The 25,149-nt window shown below is 50.4% G+C and overlaps 2 protein-coding genes across 62 annotated transcripts in view; one reads left to right on the top strand and one right to left on the bottom strand.

Annotated features, from left to right (window-relative positions):
* LOC105498950 (KIAA1328 ortholog) overlaps nucleotides 1–10,061 on the top strand; it is a 413,609-nt gene extending 403,548 nt beyond the window's left edge. For 9 of the 12 annotated variants that reach the window (XM_071085777.1, XM_071085776.1, XM_071085773.1 and 6 more), the window contains 3 exons: nucleotides 6,265–6,420; nucleotides 6,933–8,062; nucleotides 8,862–10,061. The gene's annotated coding sequence lies outside the window, so the exon portion shown is untranslated. The remainder of the gene's footprint in view (nucleotides 1–6,264; nucleotides 6,421–6,932; nucleotides 8,063–8,861) is intronic. The other 3 variants (XM_071085775.1, XM_071085774.1, XM_011771353.3) reach the window with 3 other exon arrangements.
* LOC105499086 (CUGBP Elav-like family member 4) overlaps nucleotides 8,141–25,149 on the bottom strand; it is a 321,369-nt gene continuing 304,360 nt past the window's right edge. For 20 of the 50 annotated variants that reach the window (XM_024786967.2, XM_024786968.2, XM_011771574.3 and 17 more), the window contains exons 11-13: nucleotides 24,135–24,218; nucleotides 18,733–18,904; nucleotides 8,141–10,304 (exon numbers count right to left, since the gene is read on the bottom strand). In XM_024786967.2, coding sequence (XP_024642735.1) covers nucleotides 18,777–18,904; nucleotides 24,135–24,218 — 212 coding nt within the window. In that variant the 3' untranslated portion in view covers nucleotides 8,141–10,304; nucleotides 18,733–18,776. Of the gene's footprint in view, nucleotides 10,305–12,296; nucleotides 12,382–18,732; nucleotides 18,905–19,275; nucleotides 19,355–24,134; nucleotides 24,219–25,149 lie in introns of all 50 variants that reach the window. The other 30 variants (XM_024786983.2, XM_024786989.2, XM_024786995.2 and 27 more) reach the window with 5 other exon arrangements.

The following is a 25,149-nucleotide window of genomic DNA, read 5'->3' as shown; positions in this document are numbered from 1 at the left end:
TTTCCAAGACAGGCCTGACTCCACTTTTCTGCCCTGTGGATAGACTGTGTGTCTCTGTTTGAGGCTTGGAAACACAATCAGCAAAGAGGCTTTTGAGGCAAGAGCCATTATGCACGTGCCTTGAATAGGTAGCTTCTTCCAATGTAATATGAAGATTACGTACACAGCGTCTGCCATAAGGGAGACCTGGGTTCAAATCCCAGTTCTGGGGTTCATGTGACTTTCTTTTTTTTTTTTTTTTTTTTTTTTTGACGCGGAGTCTTGCTCTGTGCCCCAGGCTGGAGTGCAGTGGCGCGATCTCGGCTCACTGCAAGCTCCGCTCCCCCGGGTTCACGCCATTCTCCTGCCTCAGCCTCCCGAGTAGCTGGGACTACAGGCGCCCGCCACCTCGCCCGGCTAATTTTCTTGCATTTTTAGTAGAGACGGGGTTTCACCGTGTTAGCCAGGATGGTCTCGATCTCCTGACCTCATGATCCGCCCGTCTCGGCCTCCCAAAGTGCTGGGATTACAGGCTTGAGCCACCGCGCCCGGCCTCATGTGACTTTCATACAGCATATAAACTCGTCTGTAAAATAGGGCCCAGGATTGCTGGGAAGGTTAACTGGAATGGTGTCCCTGAAGTAGCCAGGACAGTGTCTAGATGATAAGTAGATTGTTTTGAAACAAGGCCTTGTGTCTTCCCCCAGCATATTCCCAGCCTACCTAAGACATCTTGCAGTTCTTCAGAAGGTCTGGGGTCCTTTGTTCCTCCATGACCCCTCCCATGGAGTCCATGTAACACCCACGCACTCTACAAAACCTGACCCAGGTGTCTCCACTCTCCCAGACAGGGCCACTTGCCTTCCCTCCTCCGGGCTGTCCTGGGCCCCCAACACAGTTCCCACATGCTAGTGTGCAGTTGTCTTTTGCTTGTCAGGGAACCTCATGGGGAAATTAGCGCAGCTGATTTTGAATCCTGGCTCCATTACTTTCTTACAGTGTGGTTTGGGGCAAGTTACCTACCTTATCCAAGCCTGTTTGTTCATCTGTAAGGTAGTGTGATAGCACCTTGCAGAATTACAGGATTAGAGATAATACCCATAACATACCTCACACTGGGCCTGGAAGGTGCCCAGTGTGTGCTGTCTTCATCTCTTCACCTCTAATCCTTAGTGCAGTGCTGTGCTCGGTAGGTACACCACAAATATTGGTTCAGCAGGTTAGGGAACAAATTACTCCCCATGCCAAAGTAGTTTTCATTTTAAAAGCAGAACTAATGAGGCCTAGGTCTAACCCAAAGAAAAAGGCCTAACAATGGGATCTGAGACCTGTGTAGGACTGGAGTGCAGTGAGAAGCCTGGGGCACGTGTGTGGGATCTCCTTAGCAGAAGCCCACGTCCTGCCCATGCAGGGCAAAAATGACCCACAGTTGTCCTGCTCCTGAAACCCCTCCTTGGTTTCCATGAAGAAAGCAGGAAATGGAAGGGAAACAAGGTTGACAGCCCCTGGGTCCACTGGATTTCCTGCCATCCCAATGCCCATGGCTCCCTGAGCTGGGCCCCAGGAATAGGTAAGGACAGAGTGGCAACGGCAACAATGAACCACGTTGGAGAGCCTGAAGACAAGAGGCATCTCTGTGCCTCAGTCAGTGAAGTATGGGGCCTTCACAAATGGCTGAATTTTCCCCTTTATTTTAAAAAGCTTACTTTTTAAACATTTTTTATTTATTTATTTTTAATTTTTTTTTATTTATTTTTGAGATGGAGTCTCACTCTGTCTCCAGGCTGGAGTGCAGTGGCACAATCTCTGCTCACTGCAACCTCCATCTCCCAGGTTCAAGCGATTCTCCTGCCTCAGTCTCTCCAGTAGCTGGGATGGGAGGCTGGCATTTTTCTGGCATGTGCCACCACGCCCGGCTAATTTTTTGTACTTTAGTAGAGATGGGTTTCACCGTGTTAGCCAGGATGGTCTCGATCTCCTGACCTTGTGATCCTCCCACCTCGGCCTCCCAAAGTGCTGGGATTATAGGCGTAAGCCACCATACCCTGCCAATAAGCTTAATTTTGTTATAAGCAAATTCTTAAGATTAGTGCAAACCCAGTTGAGCACCCCCAAGCAAGTTCTTAAGATCAGTGCAAACCCAGTTGAGCCCAGTTTGCACTGATCTTAAGAATTTGCTTGGCCGGGCGCGGTGGCTCACGCCTGTAATCCCAGCACTTTGGGAGGCCGAGGCGGGCGGATCACAAGGTCAGGAGATCGAGACCACGGTGAAACCCCGTCTCTACTAAAAATACAAAAAATTAGCCGGGCGCGGTTGTGGGCGCCTGTAGTCCCAGCTACTCGGGAGGCTGAGGCAAGAGAATGGCGTGAACCCGGGAGGCGGAGCTTGCAGTGAGCCGAGATCGCGCCACTGCACTCCAGCCTGGGTGACAGAGTGAGACTCCGTCTCAAAAAAAAAAAAAAAAAGAATTTTCTTATCATTTTCTCCGAAGTTAAGTGTACTGGGGGAAATGACTGACACAGCTCAAAAGGCTTTTGAACTTCAGGTAGCTCCATAAAATGTTAATAAATATTATATTTATTTCAATTTAATTTTCTCTCCTTGTTAATAATAAAAGCTCCCGTCTGTCCCTATAACCAGCAAGTGCTACCAGGGAGGGGGACTTACACACCCATTAGCAACATGTTTACTAACTTGTTACTCACCTTTAAGGACTCCAGCTCTATCAAGGAGAGAAGGGAAGAAAAGCATTGGTACCTAGATCAATATAGATGCTGCCATTTCTTAAAGGTGAAATTGGGGTTGTTGAGAAAAAAAGTCAGAATAAAGAAGGCAGTAGGAGACAGGAGAGAAGGGCTGGAGGGGAGTGACTGTGCAGAGTTTACAACTGAGGGAGATGTGATGTAGAGATCAAGGGCACAGCCATGCAGATAGACCTGGACTTGAACGCTGATTCTAGGTAATTTAGCTGAGGGACTTAACCTCTCTGAGCCTCAGTTTTTGCATCTGTAAATTAGGGTAATAACATCTGCATCATAGAATTATTGTGAGAATTCGATGAGATTATAACTAAGCAGTTCTTAACGTAGTGGCTAGTACAGAGCAGCACCCCATAAAAGACAGCTACCCCCGTGCCTCAATGAATGATGCCCAAATGGTAAGAGGTGACTGGACGGCCCTGATGTCTCTGTTCAGCCAGTGGGTCCCAAGCATCCCAAGGCCTGGGCTTACCTCTTGGGAGTCACATGGGGCAGCTACAGGAGCCTGGGCACATCACTGCCTGGCTCTGGGTCTCCTCAGTGGAAATGAGGATGACAGCTGAGTTCCTTCCACCTATACACTCCATGCCCACACTTAAAGAGCAGGGTGAAAAAGAACTGGCAACACTGGCTGCTGCTAGGGAGAGAAATGGATGACTGGATTCAGGGGTGGGAAGAACTTCATTGTTTCCTTTTTCCTGTGTTTTGAATTTTGAAATATATGAATATTTTTTTCAAAAAAAAATAGATAAAAATTTTTAAAATGCAAAGACCAAATTAGTATGCAGCCTGAGGCCATGTGAGCCCAGAGGAGGAAGGATGCAGACAGCAGCAGCCACAGTTGAATTGGGAATGCTCTTGGGAAAGGAAAGGGCAAAGAGAGCAGCAGGGGCACAGCAATGTCAGCTAATTGGGGTCCCCAGAAAAGAGCAGTGAGAGGCAGAGGTGTGTGCACCTCAGCATGACAGGAATTCTCTGGAAGTGGCATAGATTGACTGGACTTCACAAAAAAAATGACCTAAAGTGGGCTTGTGTCAAGTTGAAGTTTGCTTTTGTTGGGAGGTGGATTGTCAATAGAATGGAATTAAGAAAAGGGAAGGAGGATGGGATCGCAGCCTGAGCCATTCGTTCTGAGTGTCTGTGCTGTAAGAAATTTGCCGCTCTGATAATCCTTGGGGTGGAATGTAGCTGAGTGTGGCTGTCTCTTGTTCACTCCTCAACACTCTTGGGGGTGGTATTATCCCCATTTTAGAGATAAGGAAATAGAGGCTCAGAGAGGTTAAGCAATGTTTCCAAAGTGACACAGAAGGTATTAGAGAGAACTGTGATTTGAATCCTGGTCTGAAGTCAAAGTCCCTGCCTTTTTCACTCTGATACCCTAATCTTTCCATCCCCGTCCTAGTCTGGGAAAGTCTTGGTTAGAGCTCCACAAAGGGCAGAAGCAGAGATGGAGATGCTCAGAGTTTCCTGAAGAGGCAAACAGTTAGGCTGGCAGGAGGAGGGAGAAAGGGTGATATAGAGGGCCCTGGGGAGCTGGTGCTGGCTCTCCAGGCTTTCACTCTGTCACTAGCAAGTCCCAGGACACCTGAGAATGTTGGAGACCAGAGACTGGCGGTAACCAAAGGGAGGACTTGAGGAGAGAAGGGAGGGCAGCTTAGAGAAATGGAGGGTCAGTAGGGGGAGGAAACTAGAAAGTTAAAATAAAAATCTTATATTTGCAAGCATTCATCTAGGGATGGGAGGGTGTGTTGACTATACACTTATTCCACATGCTATCACTACTTAAAGAGCATTTCCAGAACACCTGCCTCTTTGGGACATGCCTTCAGCCGTCAGTAATTTGTCCATTCCTTCCTTCCTTATTCACTCATTAATGCAGGAATGAATCAATATTGACTGACTATCCAACTGCCAGAACTCACTAGTCTGTTGAAGGTAGTACGTCAACAGTAGCTAATAATTTTGATCTGGGGGTGGGTTCCATTTCGGTAAATAGTCAAATGGCATTCACAGCCAAGTCTGATGCTGTCACTTTGCGCTGGGCCCCTTAAGCTCACTGCCATATTGTGCCTTATCCACTTTACCAAGTGGGCAAGCAAGGTGGGAAATGTTCATCTGTGTTTTACCCACTGTAATTCAAACACTAGCCCTGCAGACCCTGTGCTATGGGGATCTGCAGCTTTGCCTAGAAGAGCAGCAGCAGTCCTGGAGGATGGAGGCCCTGGCAGTGCTTGCACGAGTGGGGAAGCTCTAGTATGTCTTGTGTTTCTCTCCGTGCTTAGTATGAGGGACGGGGGTGTAATCCTGCTCAGAACAGGAAAAAGGTCAGATCTTTAGGAAAACACCGAGGGAGATGGAAATGTTAAATGAAAGGTCTCAATAAACATAACTTTTTCATACTAGCATCACAGATAGGAAGATAGAAGGAGGAAAAGAAAGAGAGAGAGAAGCTGTGACTACAAAGGTGTGGAGAAAGAGCTGGAAGGGCTTTGAAAGTGCTGCTGGGAACAGGTGCAGTTGCCCTGGGGAGGTGCTGGAGAGGGGCTGGGGCTCCCACCAGGAGCCAGTTCCACCCCAGGATAAGGCCCTGGTGAGGCTATGAAGGCCAAGTTCCCCAGGGGCTGCCACAGCAAGGTTACAGCTGCCCAACAGGCCAGAGTCAGCTGGCAGACATCAGTGCAGCATGGAAAACATTAAGGGGAAATGGAGGCATTTAGCAATGAAATGACTTGATACCTGGGATTTTTGTCAAACTAATTGTGAGTTGAGGTATGCTGAAGCTGGGATTTTTTTTTTTTTTTTTTTTTTTTTTTTTGAGACAGAGTCTCACTCTGTCTCCCAGGCTGGAGTGCAGTGGCGCGATCTCAGCTCACTGCAAGCTCCGCCTCCTGGGTTCACGCCATTCTCCTGCCTCAGCCTCCCGATTAGCTGGGACTACAGGCGCCCACCACCGCGCCCGGCTAATTTTTTTAAGTTTTTAGTAGAGACAGGGTTTCACCGTGTTAGCCAGGATGGTCTCGATCTCCTGACCTCGTGATCCACCCGCCTCGGCCTCCCAAAGTGCTGGGATTACAGGCGTGAGCCACCGTGCCCGGCCCTACATGGGGATTCTTTATGCAAGTGTCTCTACTCTTGATTATTATGCTTGAAATAAAAAGTTTCTAATAATAAGCAAAAGGTCTTTTACAAATAGGGGTGCTATGAAGGAACCACACACTGCAGATAGGATAACAGCAAAGGAATAGAAGCCATAGAATAGAAGCAGAAATGAACAAGAATTTTGTCTTGGGTTCTCTTAACTAACACTGCAAATCAGGAGTTCTTAACCAGAGCTCTGCTCTCCATACTCTCCTTCAGGGATCCCTGAGCTCTCCATAATCATGTGCAAAGTGATCTAATAGTTTTCAGCAAGTTTTCAAGGATCTCTTTCCCCCAGAGGTTAATAAATTGTATTCTCTCTTAAGTGTGCCATGCATGTATCAGAAACCTGGTGCGCGGTTTTTACATTGAAGGTTTCTTTTACAGAACTGGAATGTTCATCTCTGGTTCCAGTGTTTTCAGCCCCGCTCTCAGTCAGCCATACCCAGAAGACAGCAAAATTGCCTGGCTGGTTTCCCAGCCCATCTCTGGTGACAGCTCCCAGGGTGCCTACAGTCTTTAGCCACAACACCTTCAGTGGAGGTAGGGGAGGACTATGTCCCAGAGACAATGGTATGCAGTGGGGAGGTGGACACAAACAGGAGAGGTCTAGGAAGGTCACTTGGGGATCTCCGGGAGGCTTCATGGGGTCTGAAAGAGTAAGAGGGGGTGCTGGGGGTTGAGGTTGTCCTCTTTCAGCTGTAGGTATGCAACAGAAATCACCGTGTTGACTAGTCTGAGGCTCGAAACCTAAAGACACCTCCCCACTCCCCAGAGAATTTCTTAGAAAACACCTTCCATTCTTCTCAGGGCAGAATAATACCCAGTGTGACATTTAGCCCCTTTAAGCTAATTCTTCCAAGAAGTGCAACTCTCTAGAATGGACAGAGCAGGCTGTCACTTGGACTTGCAGCCCTGTTGAGCAGCAAAGGGGGGTTAGTTTAGGGGACATTCAGGGTCTCCTCAGTCCTTCTCTCTTGGAACCATGTCCACATTTAGGTCAAGACTTGAAGGCCTTCCCTTATTTGCTGATACATGAAGATCTTTCTCTCCAGCCTAATGCATCACAGGCCAGCATCAGAAGCACAGACTTAGCCCCTGGCCCTGAGAAGAGAGATGGGAGGAGAGGATGGAGCATGGGGTCCAGGCACTGCTCTGTAGCTGGGGCTCTGAGCTCTGCTCTCTATACCCTCCTTCAGAGGAGACAGGTGGGGACTGAAGCGACTTCCCCATCTCCCACAGGGGGGCACAGACTGACAGGCAGTCAACGACCCTTGTTTCCGGGGGCTTATCTTCTCTCCTCCAGGCATCTGAAGCCTTGCAGCTTCCCTGCCCCTCATTTGGCAGCCCTCCTGTCTTAGCAGTGGGGAGAGGTGGAGGCCCTGGGAAAGAGTCTGCCTATTCCTAGACCAGACTACGGGGCTGAGGGCAGGAGAAGGGAAGGAGGTGGGAGAGCAAAGATTGAGAAGAAGGTCTGTCCCAGGCCAGGACTGGGTGAAGGCATGCAGCTGGTGTGCAGCTGTCTGGGCTCTCCTCTCCAGACGCCTGCCACCCCTCTCCAAGTCCTGCATGGTGTCCTTCCTCCTTTGGAATGCTCTAATGCTCTTCCTTCCCACCCTGGCATTCAGGATCTGGAAACCTCTCTGCAGCTCATATCTAAGTGTAGGACAGGCAGCATGCCAGGAAACACCCCAGCAGAGGGCCCCTACTCTTCTTTCTATACCCCTGCCCCCACCAGGACCCTGACTGAGGGCCCAGAATCCTGTTTTCTCCATCCCTGCAAACTGCCAAAGCAGCGGGAGGTGTGAGGCCAAGAGCAAGATGCTTGCTGGTAAATTTGGAGTTGCATCCTCATCCTTCTTCCTTTATTGTGGCCTCTTTCCTCCACTGCCTCCTTCCCTAAGGTGTCACATAACTTCCCCCCAACCCAACACTTGCTCGGCCTTCAGGTCGGGTGGCCTCGGTGACCTCCTTTCTGTTCTGCTTGGACACTGTGGCCACCTCTTCCAGGAACCCAGAAGAATGAATTTGCAATGGGGACTTTCAGAGACACCAGTCCAGAGAGATTCTTCCTAGAGTGGAACAGGACCTCCTTTTATTGTTCCCATCACCTCCCAGAAAGAGCTTCACATGCTGAAACTCAGAACAAGGGCCTGTGTTGCAGATTCCATAAAGAAGACCAAAGGTACTTCCAGCGGGCAAGCCTTGGGGCTGTGAGGCACAGCTGGCCAGAGTCCGAGAGGCACAGACCAATGAAGAAATCTTTTTTTTTAAACTGTGCTTTATTTAGGGCTAAGCTGGAGAAAGCGTCATCCAATAGTTACAGAAGGTTACAAGGAGTTTTAGGGAGTTGAGTGTGAAAAGAGCAGTTGTACTGAACTGCAGCTGTTTTCTTTTTTTTTCTTTTTTTTTTTCTTTTTTGTTTTTTGTTTTTTTTTACATCTGGACATCCTAAAAGGAGGAGTCAAGAGAAAAAAAGAAAATGAAAAACAACAACAACAACAAAATTGACAGAAAGAAAGGAAAGGCAGGAGGCCCTAGAGGAACTGGAAATTTGTTCTTCTAAAGGGAAACAATGGTAGGTCTGAGAACCCCCGGCCTCCAGATGATCTGGACATCAATGTGAAGGAATCGAGGCAGAATGCCAAAGCAATCTTCCCAAGGGTGCAAATAAATTATAATAAATATGTTATACTTTAAAATATATGTGTTCTTAAATAATTCAGTGTTTTTCTGATTGAGTTTTTTAAGCAATGTCTTTAACTGCTCTAAAGTCATTTACCAAAGATAAATATCGTGCTTTCATTAAATAGTTTTCCTTGTTTTTTTCTCTATCATTACAATTAAAAGTCCTACAAAATATGCAAATTTATTTACAGAAAAACAGAGCCGGCATCATTTAAACATCCCTGTTTTTCAAAATTCCTTGTAAACAGTTTCAGAAATTCTTCAAAGATTGTTTATTTTTCTCTCTCTTTTTTAAGGTTTTGTGTGTGTGTGTGTTGTCTAGTCGTTTTAAGATGAAAGTTCCCAGTTCTCCCTTGCCCGGAAAGTCTCTGGAGCAAGCGTGGAAGGCGAGTGAAGCGGAAGGTGAGTGAAGCGCGCGCAGCTCCCAGAGGGAAGCAAGAGGCGAGGACGACGGCGGCAGCGACGACCCGGGCAACGCGACCGTTCCCGGCCGATGGCGTGGCCTCCACCGGCGACAGGCAGCCAGGCGCCCGCAGGTGTGGGGCAAGTTCGGCCTGGCCCTTGGGGACAACGGCGTCCGACAGCACTCGCGGGGAGAAGGGGTTGATGCTCTGTCTAAACTCTACAAAAGTACAGTCCTACAACATCTGGGATTTTAGCAGTAATGCTAACTTCTATAGGTTTTTTTTTCTTTTTTTTTTTATTTTTTATTTTTTGCTTTCCTCTAATTTTTCTTCTATAATATAGGTATTTTAAACTTTTCCTTTTTAAAATTCTGTACAACTATTAGGATTTTAAGAGGGGGAAGAGTTAGAAGCATTTACAGACTTTTCACAACAATGACCTTGCTTGGTAAGTCCCGTTTGTCCCCTCTTTGTTTTCTCACACTCCACGGTTAATGAGTTTTAAGATTTGTGTTGCTTTCCCCAAATATCCACCAATTTGTTCACCTTAACAGCTCCATCCAGACATAGAATACAGAAAACCATAGGAAAGTGTCATAGACTTGGATGAGGGTCATCAAAGCGCCTCTCAAAGTATCAAAGAACTATTATCTTGCTGTTTTAAAAGCACTGAAGCGTTATATTTCCTTTTTTTGTTGTTTTTTTGTTGTTTTTTGTTTTTTTTAAATTTTTTATTACATTTTTTCATAGAATCGCTCTAAGCTGTTTCAAGAACAGCCATGAGGCAGGAAGGAGGGGGTCCTCCATTCCCCCTCTATTTGACATAGAGCTACACATCTGCAATAAAAAGTTTGGTCCTTTGGTCCCTAAATAGCTAAAGGAATGACAGATAGAGATGCTCAGTGGCGGCCTCCCAGCCGCCCCCTGGGGACCAGGCCCCACACACCACTTGCCCCAGCCTGCCTCAGGCGCCCATGGGCTGGAAAAGCCCCGGGATCGGTAAGCAGCGTCTCCTCCCAGTTCCCAGCCCTTCAGCCTCCCCGTCTGGTCTCGTGATATTTTGTTTTAAAGTTGCCTTTTGTGTGTGTTTTTTTTCTCATTTTTCTTCATCTTCTTCTTATGTCATATATATATTTTCCCCCAAACACGTGCCCTCTGAACTCCATAGACGCTATACTTTCCTTGAAGAAATGTTACAGTCACACAGACAGTGTCTGGAGTCTTCAGCTTGATTGATATTGGCTGATATGTCAAAGGTGTCATCCAACAGTTCTCATTTATAAATATATAGAGAGAGAGGTTTGTTTTTTAATGTAGCCCGTTCAGCATCCTGCCCTAAAATGAAGAAAATCAGGGCTGATTAAGCCAAGAGGGAAAACACAAACAGCATCCAAACACCAATAGGAACCTGCCTCAGGGGTTAGGATGGGAGCTCTAGGGGATGGTGGGAGGGAAGGAAGAGAGACCAGTATGAGAATTAGTCATGATCATGATACATTAAAAAGAAATATACTCTTCTATTCAGAGTAGAAACCACTGGGAAGTCTAGTGGTGATGGTTGTAGCTGAGGTTTCGTTGTTGGGAGGTTCTTGATTTGGGTTACTTTAGCATTCTGGATTGGGGGTTGCTACATCTAAGGGGAGAATTTGGGACTGTGGGATATGAATTCATAATTAAACTTGTCTCTGAGAGATCTAGCCCAGATACAATATGTATACAGAAGCCTAGCAAACAAGATAGCAAAAATCTAGCAGCCCAGCCCACTCCTCCCAGCTCAAGGGAAAGAAGGAAGACACATCCGTGACTCAAATTTTGTAGAATCCTTGCCCAGCTTCCAGCCAACCACTTCTTTCCCGGGGTCAGTAACTATTTGCGAGGCTGTGTATATATATGTATATCTGGATATATGTGTAGAATATATTCACCTGCACATATGTGGATATACATGGATATGTGTGTATGTATATGCATATATACACACATACACACACATAATACTTTTCTCATACATGCCAGGGAATTTAGAGGAAATTCAGAACTTCAAGGGAGTGGATGGGAAAACCTAAAAAAAGGTCAGAAGAGATTTAATTATCAAACTTAAATAAATTAGCTCAGACAGTGTTTGATTTTGTTTTGAATGGTGGCTTTTTGGTGTTTTGTTTTGCTTTAAAAAAAATCATGATCTGACTAGAATCAGAAGGCGAATGCTTAATCATTGTGAATTAACAAATGAGACTCATCTCCATTCTAGCAAGCAGCTTCCACTTATACATGGGGGTGACTGGTTACATCAAGAAAGTTAGAACTGCAAAGCCCCCACTTGAGGGGACAACGTCATGCGTATATCAATCCATGCTGGCAGGTTTTTCACACTGTTGATTCAACAAACAGCAAACCGTACACAGCAGTCTAAACAATTACAACACCAAATAAAATAATAATAAAATTAAAAAACACTTGTCAAGGACCCTTTTTCAGTTGTAAACAAAAAGGTGCATTTTGCTTTTGTTAGTACTGTTTCTTCCAAACCAACCAAAAAAACCCTCCCGAGCCCCCAGTCCCCAGCCTCCCCTCCCCACATTTAATTTAGCAGAAGTGGTTACAATACAAACCTTACAATTGTTACCGGGCTCTCTTGCAGAGGCCTCTGGCTTTGTACTCTAGTTTTTTGGTTTAGAATTTTGTTTTTATCATTCTGTTACTGTAGATATTTTGTTTTTGTTTTTTGTTTTTGTTTTTTTTTTTTTCCCTTTGAAGTGAGATTGAAAATAGCCTAACTGGAAAGACCAGACCTAGGATAGTGTCAATTGAAAAAGGCCCCCAAATTTCTAGAAAAAAATAAAATCACAATATTTTCAAGTGCAAGTAAATCAACCACGCATAGATATTTTTAAGATGTTTTCCTTATTTTTAAGAAAAAAATAATGGTTTGCACAGGTAAATGATCCCATGTTTGATAATTCAGGAATTCATCTTTATTTTGACTATTTTTTGTTCTTTTGTTTTGTTTTTTTCTCTATGTGACATCTAGAGAAGCATAAAAAAACGCTGAACAAGAAAAACCAAACAACAGAAAGTAAAACCACTGCAAGCACCAAGAACAAAACGAAAATGAGCACAGCAAAAAAGATTGTGGCAGCACAAAAGTCAAGAAAATGCACGTGTGATCATGACTGGCCAATCATCAACTGATACAACATCCAAGAAAAACGCTCCAATCACAGCACCTCCACGAAACTTGACGGCAATTGTCATGCAACCGATTCTTAGCCTTGTTACATGACGCCATCATGTCACACTGTGAACTTTGAGTTGATTTGAACTTACGGATGGGGGACTTTTCTCCACTCTCATGTGATTACGTGAACTTTATTCCTAGCTCAGCGCGAGACTGTGGTGGATTTGACTGGCCCTGGTTGGGTTGTTGGAATTTGATTGAATGACAAAAGAAGAAAAGATTTATATATATATTTATATATGTAGAGAGAGAGAGAGAGAGGACAAGAGAGTGTGGGTGGGGGAAGGAAGAGGTGGGGCAGGGCAGGTGGGGTTGGGGAGTGTGGGAGGGCAGGGAGGGCTGGGATTCAGGTGAAGGAGGGCAAGGAAGAAGTTAAAACAAAATTAAAAAGAAAATATATTTATACAGCACCAGACCACAGCATCAATCTAGAAGCTCTGATGAGAGAACAGCAGTCAAATCATAAGAGAACTGAAAAGAACTCAAAGGATGGAGTAAGCCAGCAGACAAACATGGGCACATCAACACACACACACGCACACACACACACGCACACACATACACACATACACACACACGGTTGTTTATGCAGACACATGATACACTGTGAACAGAAGCAGAACCTCACACAGGGCCACTAAGGGCATCCATCATGCGTTGGGGAGGGGGGCATGGGCGGTTTGGCAAGGGGGCCAGAAAAAAATAAAACAGCCCCTCAAACCACCTTGGCCGGCAAGCAATCTCAGGGAGCAGGCGCTCTGGTTTTCATCACCCTTGATTCTTTCTCTCCCCTAGGGGTGGCGCTCCCCCCCTCCTCAGCTTTCTGTGACTGCAGCCTGTGGGCCAGCAGGGGATGTCTGTCAGGGTGGCCCTGGTCAGCTGGGTAGGTCAGAGGCTTGCTACAGTAACTGCTGTGTCCACGGGGTCCATCTACAAAATGCTTTGCTGCCGTAGTACCACCCAGGCTGGCAGCAGCTCGGCCCTCCCACCCTGTGCACCCACCCTGGCCACCATCCTAGAGAAGGCTACAAGGGCACCCACTGTGGAGGTTATGGCCCGCCCCCGCTTCAGCTCCACCTCAAACTACTTTCCTCAGAACCTGAGCAGGGTTCATTTTGAGATTTGGGGTAAAATTCATCAATGTTCTTGGAATTCTAGAAATATGCCTTGGCACTACTAAGTTCATCTTGCAATTGCCTTCCCCTCTTTCTTTGCTCACACTCTTTGCCTTGCTCCCAAGTGGCCTGTGTAGACAAACTGAGGCTGCATCTAGGCACATGAAGCCCTTCAAAGGTTCTGCAGCCCTGACCCATAAAAGGGCCACATGGGGGGGCTGGAGGATGCCCTGCAGGGGGCCACGTGCAAGGCTGGAGGGTCCCCTGCAGGGGGCACAGAGGTGAGCGCCTCCAGCCTCTGCTGCTCCCACTCTTGCTCTGCTGACTTCCCCTGCTCCCCACACCGTCCTCTTTTCCCACCCCCTCACCCCACACCCCTCCATGAACAGCTTTCCAGCCTGGCCCACTGCAAGGCCCCAACCTTCTGCTTTCTTTCCTGGTGGAGCCCTAAGTGGTTGAGAATGAGCTTTCTTCCCTATCGGGAATCATCAGATGATTCAACTTTCAGTTGACTTCTCCACCCCCTCACCACTTCATAGTCCTCTGCCACACCTGGGATTTGGGGTCCCTAGCTCCACGCCTCCCCATAGTTATCTTGAGCTTGCACTGGATGCCCTGCTCCCCTGTGGCACTCAGGCCTGGGCCAAGGCCTGTGCGCCAGGTTGATCTGCAGGCTTTCAAGGCCACAGGCTTCTACATACAGCGTACTGAATCACTCTCACCTTTATGATTTCCTTCAGGGAGGGAGGAAGGGAGGCCTGGGATCTTAAAATGTCACTGTGGATGAGGGGCAAAGTAGCCGAGCCCAAGCCTGGCCTCCAGCTCCACCTTCACAGACGCACCCCAGACCCCTCCTCTGCAGACCCAAGCCTGCCTGCCCACGAGGGCTGGGTTCTTTGTTCTTCCAGCATTGGATCTCCTTCCCCCAGATCAGGGACCGTCCCATGCCCACCAAGTCCTGAAATGCCACTTCCAACTCCTCCCAAAAGCCCTTAGACCCACCCAGGATGGCCAATGGGCAGGTCCCATTGGCATGGGAGAAGAGGCCTAAGGAACTAAGGAGGGTATTGCCATCAGATGGGAGCTGTGGCAACTGCAACTCAAGGACTCCCTGGGACTCTCCTCTGTCAGGGCCAGGCATTGTCCTGTGTACTGCAACACAAACCTGAATAGCACACAGCCCCCTGTCCCTAAAGCTCAATCTAGGAAACTTCCTCACACACACCCTCATCTCTTACACATGCATGGCCCTAGACACATAATACACCCTCACACTCAGTCCCTGAGGAGCCCCCAAGACTCCACAGGCTCAGGCTCAGCTGGCTACTCTCTTCATTAGGATGCATCTCCTCTTCTGCCTATAGGGTGACCCCTTCCCGGCCACTCTCGGAGTGGAGGCTCACAGAGGCTCACAGCCCTAGATGTGGCAATGGGATCACTGACCCGCATGGTGAAGCCCAACTCACCAAGCTGGGTGAGGAAATTATGGCGAGGCTGAACCAATTCAGGTCTCAGGTCCTAAAATGAGCTGGACTCAAGCAAAGGAGGGCCAGGCCCAAAGCCACAGCCCAGCCCTATATAGGTCAGACTCAAGCCTGGACCCGACCCTCCCCAAAAGCATACTCCAAGCCAGAGTCACAGGACTCACTGGGGTCAGGACAAGACGCTTGGTGCACTCTCCAGCCATAGAACTGGAGTGCTAGGAGTCTGAGAATCTGGCCTGCTGCTGGGGCCCAGTGTGTCTGGTAAGCGGTGGCAGAACAAGGGGCTCAGAGGCCAATCTCTGAGCTGGGCGGGGCCAGGCTGGGTGTGTTCTGCCCGCTGGCTGTGGACCTGGCCACAGGCATGTTTTTGCCTACTCTTCCTGCCTTTGCTTCCTTCCTTATTTAGTTTCCTGGCAAAGATTGCTTAGAGAAACTCCCCTCTTAGCACAAGCCGCCAGACGGGTAGGGCAGTGGGGAAGCAGAAAACCAGCTAGGAAGGAGAGTCACTGACTCCAACCCTGATCCCACCCCACCCAGGACCTTGCTTCATGGAACCAAAGCCCAACTGTACTCCCCACAGCTGCCCTGCCTGGGCCCCTCTCCTTCCCCCAGGTCTGCCCCACTCCCTTCTGACTTGGCCTTAGAAAACCTGTACCACCATGGGGCAGCTGCCCTAGCCCTGAGGTCCCCCTTCCACCTCCCACTTTGCTCCCAGCTATGGCTGGTCCCTCAGCCCCTGCTCAGGCTTCCTGCCCTTCTGAGCAACCCTGGGGCTGCAGCTCAGGACTCAGCACAATGAATACCCTTTACTGGCCTGTGATAAGCAGCCAGTATTTTAGCTGCTGTTTTGTGCCTTTTCTTCCCTCGCTGGCAGTCCAAGGGCAGCTACTTCTCACTGCAGTCCCCAAGGCTGCCTTTAGAAGCTCCCTATCTCTTCTTAGCACCCTCCTTCTATTAGAACTTCCAACAGTCTTGGGCTGGGAAGCCTGACAGCACCATTTGCTAAAATGCTGTCTAAATGAAAATTAAATGTCAACTTTACTGTAGGAGTTATGTCACATCGTAGTTTTTTTACAGGACTGCTTAGTAGAAAGGAGGTGGTTAGATGGCTGACCCCAGAAAAGTGAGGTGTCATACGTGTTCCCTGAGGACATTCAGGATACTCTGGGGTGATGGGTTGGGGTGAGGGTAGGGTGGGGCTTCTCATCCTCACTCGAAGGGAGGTAGGCTCCCTGGCTTCAAAGCTTGGCTCTGCGACTCACTAGCTGATGGGCAAGCTACTTAATCTCTCTGTTCCCCATACGTGAAATGGAAATACACTACCTACCTTATAGGTAGTTGTAGCTATGTAGTTACGTCTCCTAGTTGTTACCTCTCAGCAGTGCCTGGTGCGTGGTAAGCACTGTGTGAAGGTCTAGGGTTCTAATCTTTCTGCCCTTTGCGTGCCCTGGTGGAAGAACCCACTCTGTGTTTTAAACCACTCCTCCCAAGCCCCATCCCCAACTCTGAATGCCAGCTGGTTCAACCCTGTGGGCACTTCTGACTTTATATCCCAAAAAATAAACCTGCCTTCTCACTCCTTCATCTGGGAATTCCTCTAACCTGGAGGTTTTACCCTGGCTTGAGCCAAGGAGCCTAAGACAAGCGACTTTCAGGGGTGCCCCTTGGAATCTCAGGGCATGACCTGGCCTGATTCATATCCCCCTACCCCCAAATCCTCTAGTTGACTCTAACACCTTAGTTTCATTAATGAGAAAAAAGAAGTCCAAAGAGGACAAGCACCCTAACCCAGGTCACACCTTAATGGCAGAGCTATGCTGATTTAAGAAAAAGTGTTTTACATATAGAAAAAGCAGCTTTCTTGAAACCGTCCCTCCATTCTTATGGAAATGCCCCCATCTGCAGGCTGCCTCCTGGTGTCCCTGTGTGCACAGAGCCAGAAGCTCCTTGAGGGCAGGGATGGTGACTCATTCATCCTTGCATCCCCAGCACTGAGCCCAGTGCCTGGCACAAGAAGGTGCCCCAACTCTGAATAACATGTGTGTTTGCATCTGGACACAAGCCAGAAATGGGCAAGGATGGGAAACCAGGAGGCAGGAAAGACTGGTTTTGCTTTTCCAGGATTGCAGAGAGTGGCGGCACAAGCACTCCCCCAGAGAGAAGGCCCCTGCTCTCAGAGGTTGAAAGTTGCTACTTCTGGGCGGAGGAAGGGTGTTCTGCTGGTGTCCGTACCCCAGCACTGGGTGGAAGATTTGAGGGGAGACTGAGAAGCTGGAGACCTCCCTCCCAAACTCTGGACTCTGAAACTCAGCTTAAATGTGTAATTCCCACATGCCTGATCTTTCTCCCAATCTCTGTTCTTCCAGTGACTTGGGCCAAAAGCCTGGGACTCATCCTTGGCTCCTCTTTCAAAATACATCTAGAAATTAATTCCTTCACATCTCATCAACTGCTGTGATGCTGGACTGAGTGGTCAGTGCAGTAGATCTATGCTTTGGCCCCCTACAAGCTATTATCAACATAACAGCCAGGGTGACCCCACTGAAATTCAAGTTACCCGTCACTCTTCTGTTCAGAACTCTCCAATGCTCTCTCCATCTCCCAATTCAGAGAAGAGACCAAAGTCCACATAGTGACCTTCAAGGCCCCACACCAGGTGGCCCTCCTCACTCTCTCAGCAACCCAGTCTCCTGCTGTTCCTACCCCACTTTGCAGCCCCACCTTGCAGCCTCCATGCTGACTGTTCCCTCAGAGGCAGGGGCATGGCTGCTCCCCTCACCTTCTATGCTCCAATTCACTTCCTCAATGAGGTCTACACTGTCCATGTGGTTTAATTGTACCCAACAATCTTGACATACTAGATCATATTCTTTGATCACATGTCATTGTTTATTGTCTGTCTCCACCTTCTCAGTCTTGCTCACTGCTGAATCCCAAGTACCTAACACAATAGCTGGCACACAATACTGCTGAATAAATGGAGGAACATGGGTGGGGAGGGGCGGTCAGAGGGCAGCAGGGTGCTGAGCTGGAATGGCCCGAAGGGAGCCTTCACCTCTGCTCTGTGAAGAAGCCGAGGCTGCAAGAGCCACAGCAATGGGGGTAACCAGACTGAAGGTTGACTTTTGATGTCCTGGGGTATCTCCCCCCATTCTTTCTGCCTGGGGTATCTCCCCCCATTCTTTCTGCAAGAAGCACTTTGCTCAGGGGAACACTTGGGCTGGAAGAGGCGTGGCTGACTGCGTCTTCAGCTCCTAGGCAGGACCCAGCCCAGCAGAAAAGGTAACAACTACCACTCATCAAGACCCATGTGGGGCAGGCAGGCCCGGGATCTCAGTGCTGTACCATCACCTTCCTCAGCTGTCCTCCCATCCTGCTTTGTTTCTCAGTCAAGTTCCCTTTGAAAGATCCTGTCCTTCCTCTCTTCACTGAGCTATGGGGAAAGGGAGGGGTGCAGGGGTCAAGTGTCTAAAGACTATCAGCCCTCCTGGAAGAACTGGGGAGGAGAGAGCTGGGGGTCAGGGAGCAGGCCCCGCGGGCGGCTGCAGCTCTCCTGGGTAGAGCCTGTTCTGCCCCCAACCTCTCTCAGCCTGAGCTTGCCACCTGTTTACCCCAGGGTTCTCTGGCCAACAGGACTGCCAATGTAGACCCGGAGGCGCAGGCCCAGGCCTCGCCTCACCCGCCCGGAGTGGCTCCCTCGCTCCTGCCCCTGGTGGCCCTGCCACAGGGAGATGGCCAGGCCCATTTCTGCCGGGGTGACGGCAGCTCTGCGCCTGGCCGGAGGCGCAGGGCGAGGAGCAGGTTGAGCCGGGCGCAGCGGGTCCAAGGCACCAGTGAGGGTCCGGCCCACGGAGGCCGGAGAAGGCGGCGGGTCCGTCTGGTTCCCTCCCAACCCCCGTCCCCGCGCCCCGGCCGCCCCCGGTTACCTGTGCGAGTCCTGTTCTCCCCCGGGGGACGCTCCCGCCGGCGCTCAGTACGGGCGATTGGCGTCTTTGGGCCGCTTCAGCTGCACCTTGAGCCTCTTCATGCCGATCTGGAAGCCGTTCATGGCCTGGATGGCAGTCTGCGCGCTGGCCGGGTTGTCGAAGCTCACGAAGCCTGGCGAGACACGAGGGACGAGGGCCTGGGTTTCCACGGGGCCGCCCGGGGCGCTGCCGGCGGGGAGGGGTGGGGGGACAGGGGGGCGGGGCGGGGCGGGCCTGAGGCTCCTCCCCTCGGTCCCCGCCCCCGGCCCCGCCCCGGTGCCCGCCCCCCTCCAGCCCGCGCACGCGTGCGAGGCTCCTCCCCGGGCAGGCGCTGGCGGGGCCCCGGCTCGCTGACCTGCGCCTCGTCTCTGGCCGCGCCACTCGCCCGGCGCCCACTCCCCAGGTGGGGCCCGCGGCCGGGCGGCGCTCGAAGAGGCGCCCGCCCCCCACCCCCGCCGGCCCCGGCACCTCAGCCCTCGCCTTAGCGGGAGAGGGCGGACACACCTGCGGGTGGAGGAGTTTATTGGACACTGTCCTCCCTGACAGGAGGGGGCCTGGCAGCGCGCGGGCACAGGGTGCCGGCCTGGGGAGAGAGACGAGTGCGAGGGGCCGGGAGGGAGGCGCCGCCGAGAAACTTCACCGCCGGCCCGGCCGCCCCCCTCGCCAGCGCAGGTGCCCGGCCGTCGGGGGAGGCCCAGAGGCTGAGCTCTCGCAGCCCCTCCGCCCCCACTCCCGGCTCTGCCCGCCCCGCCAGGCTCCGGGTGGGCCCTAGGCGTCACCTCGCCCAGGGCGCCGTCGGCACCTCTCTTCTCCACGCCCTGTGCTGTGCACTAAGCACGCACCAGCTGACATGTCCGCAACAAGTAACAAGACCATCAGTGCAAATCAGGCCACAGGCCTCCGTGCAGAAGCGCTTCCCACGCGTTCGCTCCTGTGCCCACATGGGATGCACAATCTTGCGGCTCCCAGGCCCAACCGCGCAGGTCCCAGATGGGCACGGGTCATGTTCCCAAAAGGTCAGAAGTCACCTTTGGGGAACTCGGAATGCATCTCCTTATACAGACAACATTTTACATCAGCATTTCCCAAACTGGCCCTAATAGAGAAAGGTCTTGTGTGGTCAGGAGATTTGTAGCCAGGCCCACTGGGCCAGTCCAGCATATCAACAAATAACGTCCCCTCCCTCACCGAGATGTAGTAAATTAACTTTTATAGTTTTGTTTAATCTAGTATTTCCTTGAATTTATTCGACTTTAGAGGCCTTTTCTCCTGTAAAAAGGACTTAGATCCTGCAAAATATATGAAAGCTTGGCGAGATACCGAGGCCTTCCCATGAACGTGCCCGTTGTGTACTGGTCCCCAAATGGCCATTAGGTATAAGACAGATGCACAGCCACCCCGGAGTGAAGTAGAAGCCGTCTTCTCAGTTAACTGTTCGTGGTACCTCGGGGCTGCCTTGGGACTTCTCTCCAAGAAAGAGAGCCCTTCCTCACTTTCCCTACCTGGTGGCTCTTTTTCCCTCTTTCCCTCTGCCCCAGATGCTGCCTCCATCGTCTCTTACTTTCTCTCCTCTCCTTCCTGCCTTGCTCAAGTTTGCTCTGCAGCCGAACAAGCACAACAATTGGTCAGCTGGGTCCAGAGCAACAAAACCAACCTCTGTATAGATACAGATACCAGAATAAATAGGGAGAATTTCAGCTGATCCATAGTCGGAGATTCGCCTCCAGCCATGTTTCCACCAGCTCCCCCTCAGCCCCTCCTGGCCTGTCCCCACCTCCACTGACCTGTATGTCTAATCCCTAAAGTCAAGTCCTTAGTAAACTGGAGCAGTTTTCAAATATGTGAATTGTGTGTTGATACTGCTTTCCCCAGAATAAGGAAGGTGGCTGGACAAAAGCTGTCCCTGCCAGGACAAGGTAGCCTGACTATGGGGGACATGCTGCCCCTCATTCCTCTTATCATCCACCTCAGCTCAAAGGAGGGAGGGGAAAGAAGATAAAAAGGGCTGGAGGAGCTGTCTAGGGCACAGGTGTAGAGGCAGGCAGAACCACTGTGTGCGGGGAGCAGAGAGGAAGTTCTGGAGAAGGGCAGAAGCCCAGCCTTCCGGTAAGAGTTCAGAGCTCCCCGGAAGCCCAAGAGTTGAGGAGGAGTCCAGGGTCCAGGGAACTTTTCTTCCCTTGAACTGTTATTAACTGGCTAGCAGTCAGAGCAGGGTCTCTCCCCTGCAGACTGGAGGCCCCTGTGGCAGGGCTCTGGGCACTGTCACCCAAGTTCATGCTTCTAGGACCATCTTCCTTCTTCCAGAGCTACCTCTCCTGCCCTCTTCCTACCCTCAGAAGGTTTCTTCTCCCAGGCCCTGTGGGAAGACCCGCAGGTAGAATCCCCCCATGGTATCCCCCCAGCCCTCCTTCTGACACAGGAACTTTTCTGCTTGACATGCCCTCATGAAGGTCTCTGGAAGATTCTGCTCATAAATTTACATGTATGCTTATAAAGAGTGAATGTGGCCTTCGAGGAGTTCTCTTTAACATAGCGCCACTTTCACAGCAAAAATAGCACTTTAAGAACAAAGGGGACCTAGCACTTTCTGAGAGTCTGCCCTGGGTAAGCTCCCTAACAGCATCCCTGGGGCAATGATTCAAATCCCCTTTTTACAGAGGAAGCCAGTGAGGCTCACAGGGCTAAATGACTTGCCCATGAGGGAATGCTGAAGTTAGGTCTCACTTTATTTTATTTTTGTTTATGTATTTATTTTGTTATTTATTTTTGAGACGGAGTATTGCTGTGTCGCTAGGTTGGAGTGCAGTGGTGTGATCTCGGCTCACTGTAACCTCCCTTCCTGAGTTCAAGCAATTCTCCTGCCTCCACCTCCCGAGTAGGTGGGACTTCAGGCGCCCACCATCATGCCCAGCTAATTTTTGTATTTTTAGTAGAGATGGAGTTTCACCATGTTGGCCAGGCTGGTTTTGAACTCCTGTCCTCAAGTGATCTGCCCGCCTCGGCCTCCCAAAGTGCTGGTATTATAGGCATGAGCCACTGCGCCCAGCCTAGGTCTCACTTTAAAGGCCTCTGTGATATTGGCAGAAAGCTCAGCTGCCTGGTGAGAGAGAGAACCCAAGTGGCTTAACCAGGAACAGCTGGGCTGGACCAGCAGCTCAGGAGTCTATCCTTTTTTCAGGGCTGGTATGCTTGACATCAGAAATTTGTTCAAGAGAGGAGAGCTAGATTAGAGGTATACAAGGAATGTTTCTTTAAAAAGCAGGAAGAAAAAAATGTAGTCCTGGCTGATTTAAGTGGGCTAACAGCTTGAAGAGGATAGTGCTTAGAGTAGACTGCGAGGAAATGCCTTTGGAAAGCCGGGCTGCACCCACACCCGGGACAGTGCAAATGAGCCAAGTCTGGCTATGGCTGGAGACTAAACCTGTTCCAGCAGAGGCGCCCAGAGCTTCCTGGGCTCTCAGCAGTGCTCTTCTCATTTATGTAACATTTGGGACTTACTTAAAGAGCAGATGCAACTGATTTCCAGCTTGTTGTTTTTACATACATAATTGTAATTCATAAGGAGAAATACCAAAGAGTGGAGGCCCGCAACCCTGTCTTTTGCTTTGGCTTTGTTTTTCCACACCCAGAGAGAAATGAGCTGCTGGGGCAACTCCATGCCATTGAGAGACCACAAGTTCCCTGTGGCAGCTCCAGAGGGGAAGGGACAATGGTGCAAAGATCTTGACTACTTTGGGGAACGTGTTCTGAATCCTCAAGCCTTTCATGATTCCAGAAAGTTGGACTCCAGAGTGGAAACTCCTTAGTCTGTGCTTCCTGATGCTGCACTCCTGTCTCCTCTCCCCTCCACCACCCCCAGGCTGTGACCTGGGTTCCCTGGCAACACAGCCTCCTACTCTCTCCTCCCAGCCCCAGAATCTGGGGGTCAGCCTGGAGATACTGAGTTTCTGGCAGACTCGGCTCTGGTTCCATATGTGGCTCTCTGGGGACTGGACTATTCAGTCCTCATGACTTATGAAAGGGTCTGGCCCAGAAGGAAGGGCTGATGGAGAAGGATGAGGAGGTTGGAGGGCAACAAGGAGGAGTGGAGGAGAGAGGGTGAAATGAAATTCCAGGAGGAGGTCTGACGCTTCCTAGATAGGGTTCCCAGACTTAGCAAATAAAAACACGGGATGCCAGTTACATTTAAGCTTCAGATCAACAATAAATACTTTTTTACTGTAAGTACATACTTATACTAAAAATGGATACTTTGTCTATCCGAAATTCAAATTTAACTGGCCATCCTATATTTTATCCGACAGCCATACTTCTGGATGCTTCCAAGTTTTCCCTCTCCCATCTAACAGCATGCCCTGGGCACATTTCCGGCAAACTGTATTTTTATTACTCTCAGCTCAAGGATCTCCGACCGTTTCCACTGCCTACTACACCCCACAAAGCATCCCCATCTGCGTAGTGGAAACCCCCCAGCACAGACAGCGCACCCCCGTGCCTGGTCTCCCTCTCACTGTCCTCTGGCTCCTCTCACCCCAGCCCCATGCCTTCCTCATCCAATTCTCCCCACCTGGAGTTCCCTCCCTTTCTTTTTGTGTATTTATATCCATCTGCCTTTCTTGTCGCTTCATTATTAGGTGCCTCGCAGATTTCACTGCTGTAAACATAATTTTCATCTAAGCTCAGTGCTTAGGCTTCCTGAGGGCAGGGACCAGTCTCCTCTTCCTGACTCCTCAACAATACCCACCTCTGGTGGCCTGAGGCAGGTGAGTGGGGAGGGCAGGAGGGGAGCAAAAAGCAGGGTAGACAGAGAAGGAGTTGGGGCAGGACAGAAAGCTGGAGAGAGGAGGCCAAGGGGCGGGCAGGAGAGGGGCCTGGCTAGGTGATTGCCCTGTCCAGGTGTCACACTCTGCTTTAGCCTCGGGGCTCAGGCCAGGCCACTCTCACCATGAGAGGAGAGGGGCTACTGGGGGAATGGGTGTGGCTGGGCTCTGCCTGCTGCCCCTCCTACCGCTGCTCAAAGCGGCCCCTTTCCCTTCTCAGTTGGTTGGAATTTGGCTGGAAGAGGAAACCCATTTCTTGGACTGGGAGTCGGAGATGGGGAGCCAGGTGGGGTGGGTAGGGAAAGCCAAGAAGCAAAAGGAGTAGTGGGAGAGAGAAGGGTGAGATGAGGCTGGCAAGGGCCATGGAGCAGCTGGGGCGGGGGCAATGTGAAGGAGCAGGTTAAAAGCAGTCGGACACCAGTAGGTTGGTGTGAGCACCGCCCTGTCCTAGGTGAAGCTAATTGGTTTGTTATCTTTACCCACCAAAGCATTTACTTTGGTTAGTCGCCCGATCCACAAACACTTTCGAGGAGATGACATTACCGAAAGGGAGGAACATCTGCATCAGCTCAGCGTCCCCAAACTCCTGGGGCAGATGGTAGATGAACAGGTTACAGCCCTCGGGCCCTGCGGTGAGGGGAGGGGGTGGGCGGGGGAGGAGGGATGGCGGGGTGGGGGAAGAGAGAGACAGAGGAGAGGTGAGCGAGTTAGGCAGCACAGCAGGGAGGGGTGGGGGCAAGGTTAGGAGGGGGGGTCTCATTCCAGATCCAAGGGAGCCCCAGAAGAGGCAGGGATGCTGAGCCCCAGGTCTGAGCTCCGGTCTCTGCTCTGCCCTTGGGCAAGTCACTGAACCTCTCTGTGCCTTGGTTGCCTTTTCTATAAAATGGATCTGTAGCAGAGTCTTGGAAACCCTAGGGCTCCAGGGGCGGAGTCAACCTACTGCTGTGTCTCTGGAAACCAGGTGCTGAGGATAGGGAAGGCCCGGGAGATCCGGGAGGTCTCCCTCCTGCCCAGTCCTTGCTCTGGGGGGGACCAGGATATCCCCTGGGGCAGCTGTGTCCTGTGCTGGGGAGACACCCCACTTTCCCCTCTCGCAGGCCAAGCTCAGACTCTAGGACTTGGGTGCCCATCCTCCCCCTGGCCTGCAGCCTCTCCTTCTCATCTGCCCCTCATGGCCCAACTGTCCTGCCCAGTTCCTCACACCCAGGAAACCAAGATTTATCCTGCCTCCTCCTGTATAGGTGCGTAGGAAGGGCTGCAACCGAGGCTCTATGATTAGCCAGGGAACCCTCCAGCCTCATGACATGAATGTTCTTCATTTCATTACCACAGTAACAGCCCTGTGACTTTGGCAGCACAAACTATGTGTCAGGCTGTTCTGAGCACTTTACATGTACCTAACTCACTTAATCCTTACAGCAACCCTGTGATGTGATTATCATCATTGCCACTTCACAGATGAGGAAGTGAGGCCCAGAGAGGTTAAGTCACCTGCCAAAACACACACAGCTGGGAGGGGCCTGGAGCCAGGACATGAGCCCAGCCTCTCTGTCTCCAT

This window comes from Macaca nemestrina, chromosome 19 (assembly GCF_043159975.1).
Source record: "Macaca nemestrina isolate mMacNem1 chromosome 19, mMacNem.hap1, whole genome shotgun sequence".
In the NCBI taxonomy this organism is placed as follows: Eukaryota; Metazoa; Chordata; class Mammalia; order Primates; family Cercopithecidae; genus Macaca; species Macaca nemestrina.
The sequence above is the reverse complement of the archived record's forward strand: the minus strand, read 5'-3'. Positions and strand labels throughout refer to the sequence as shown.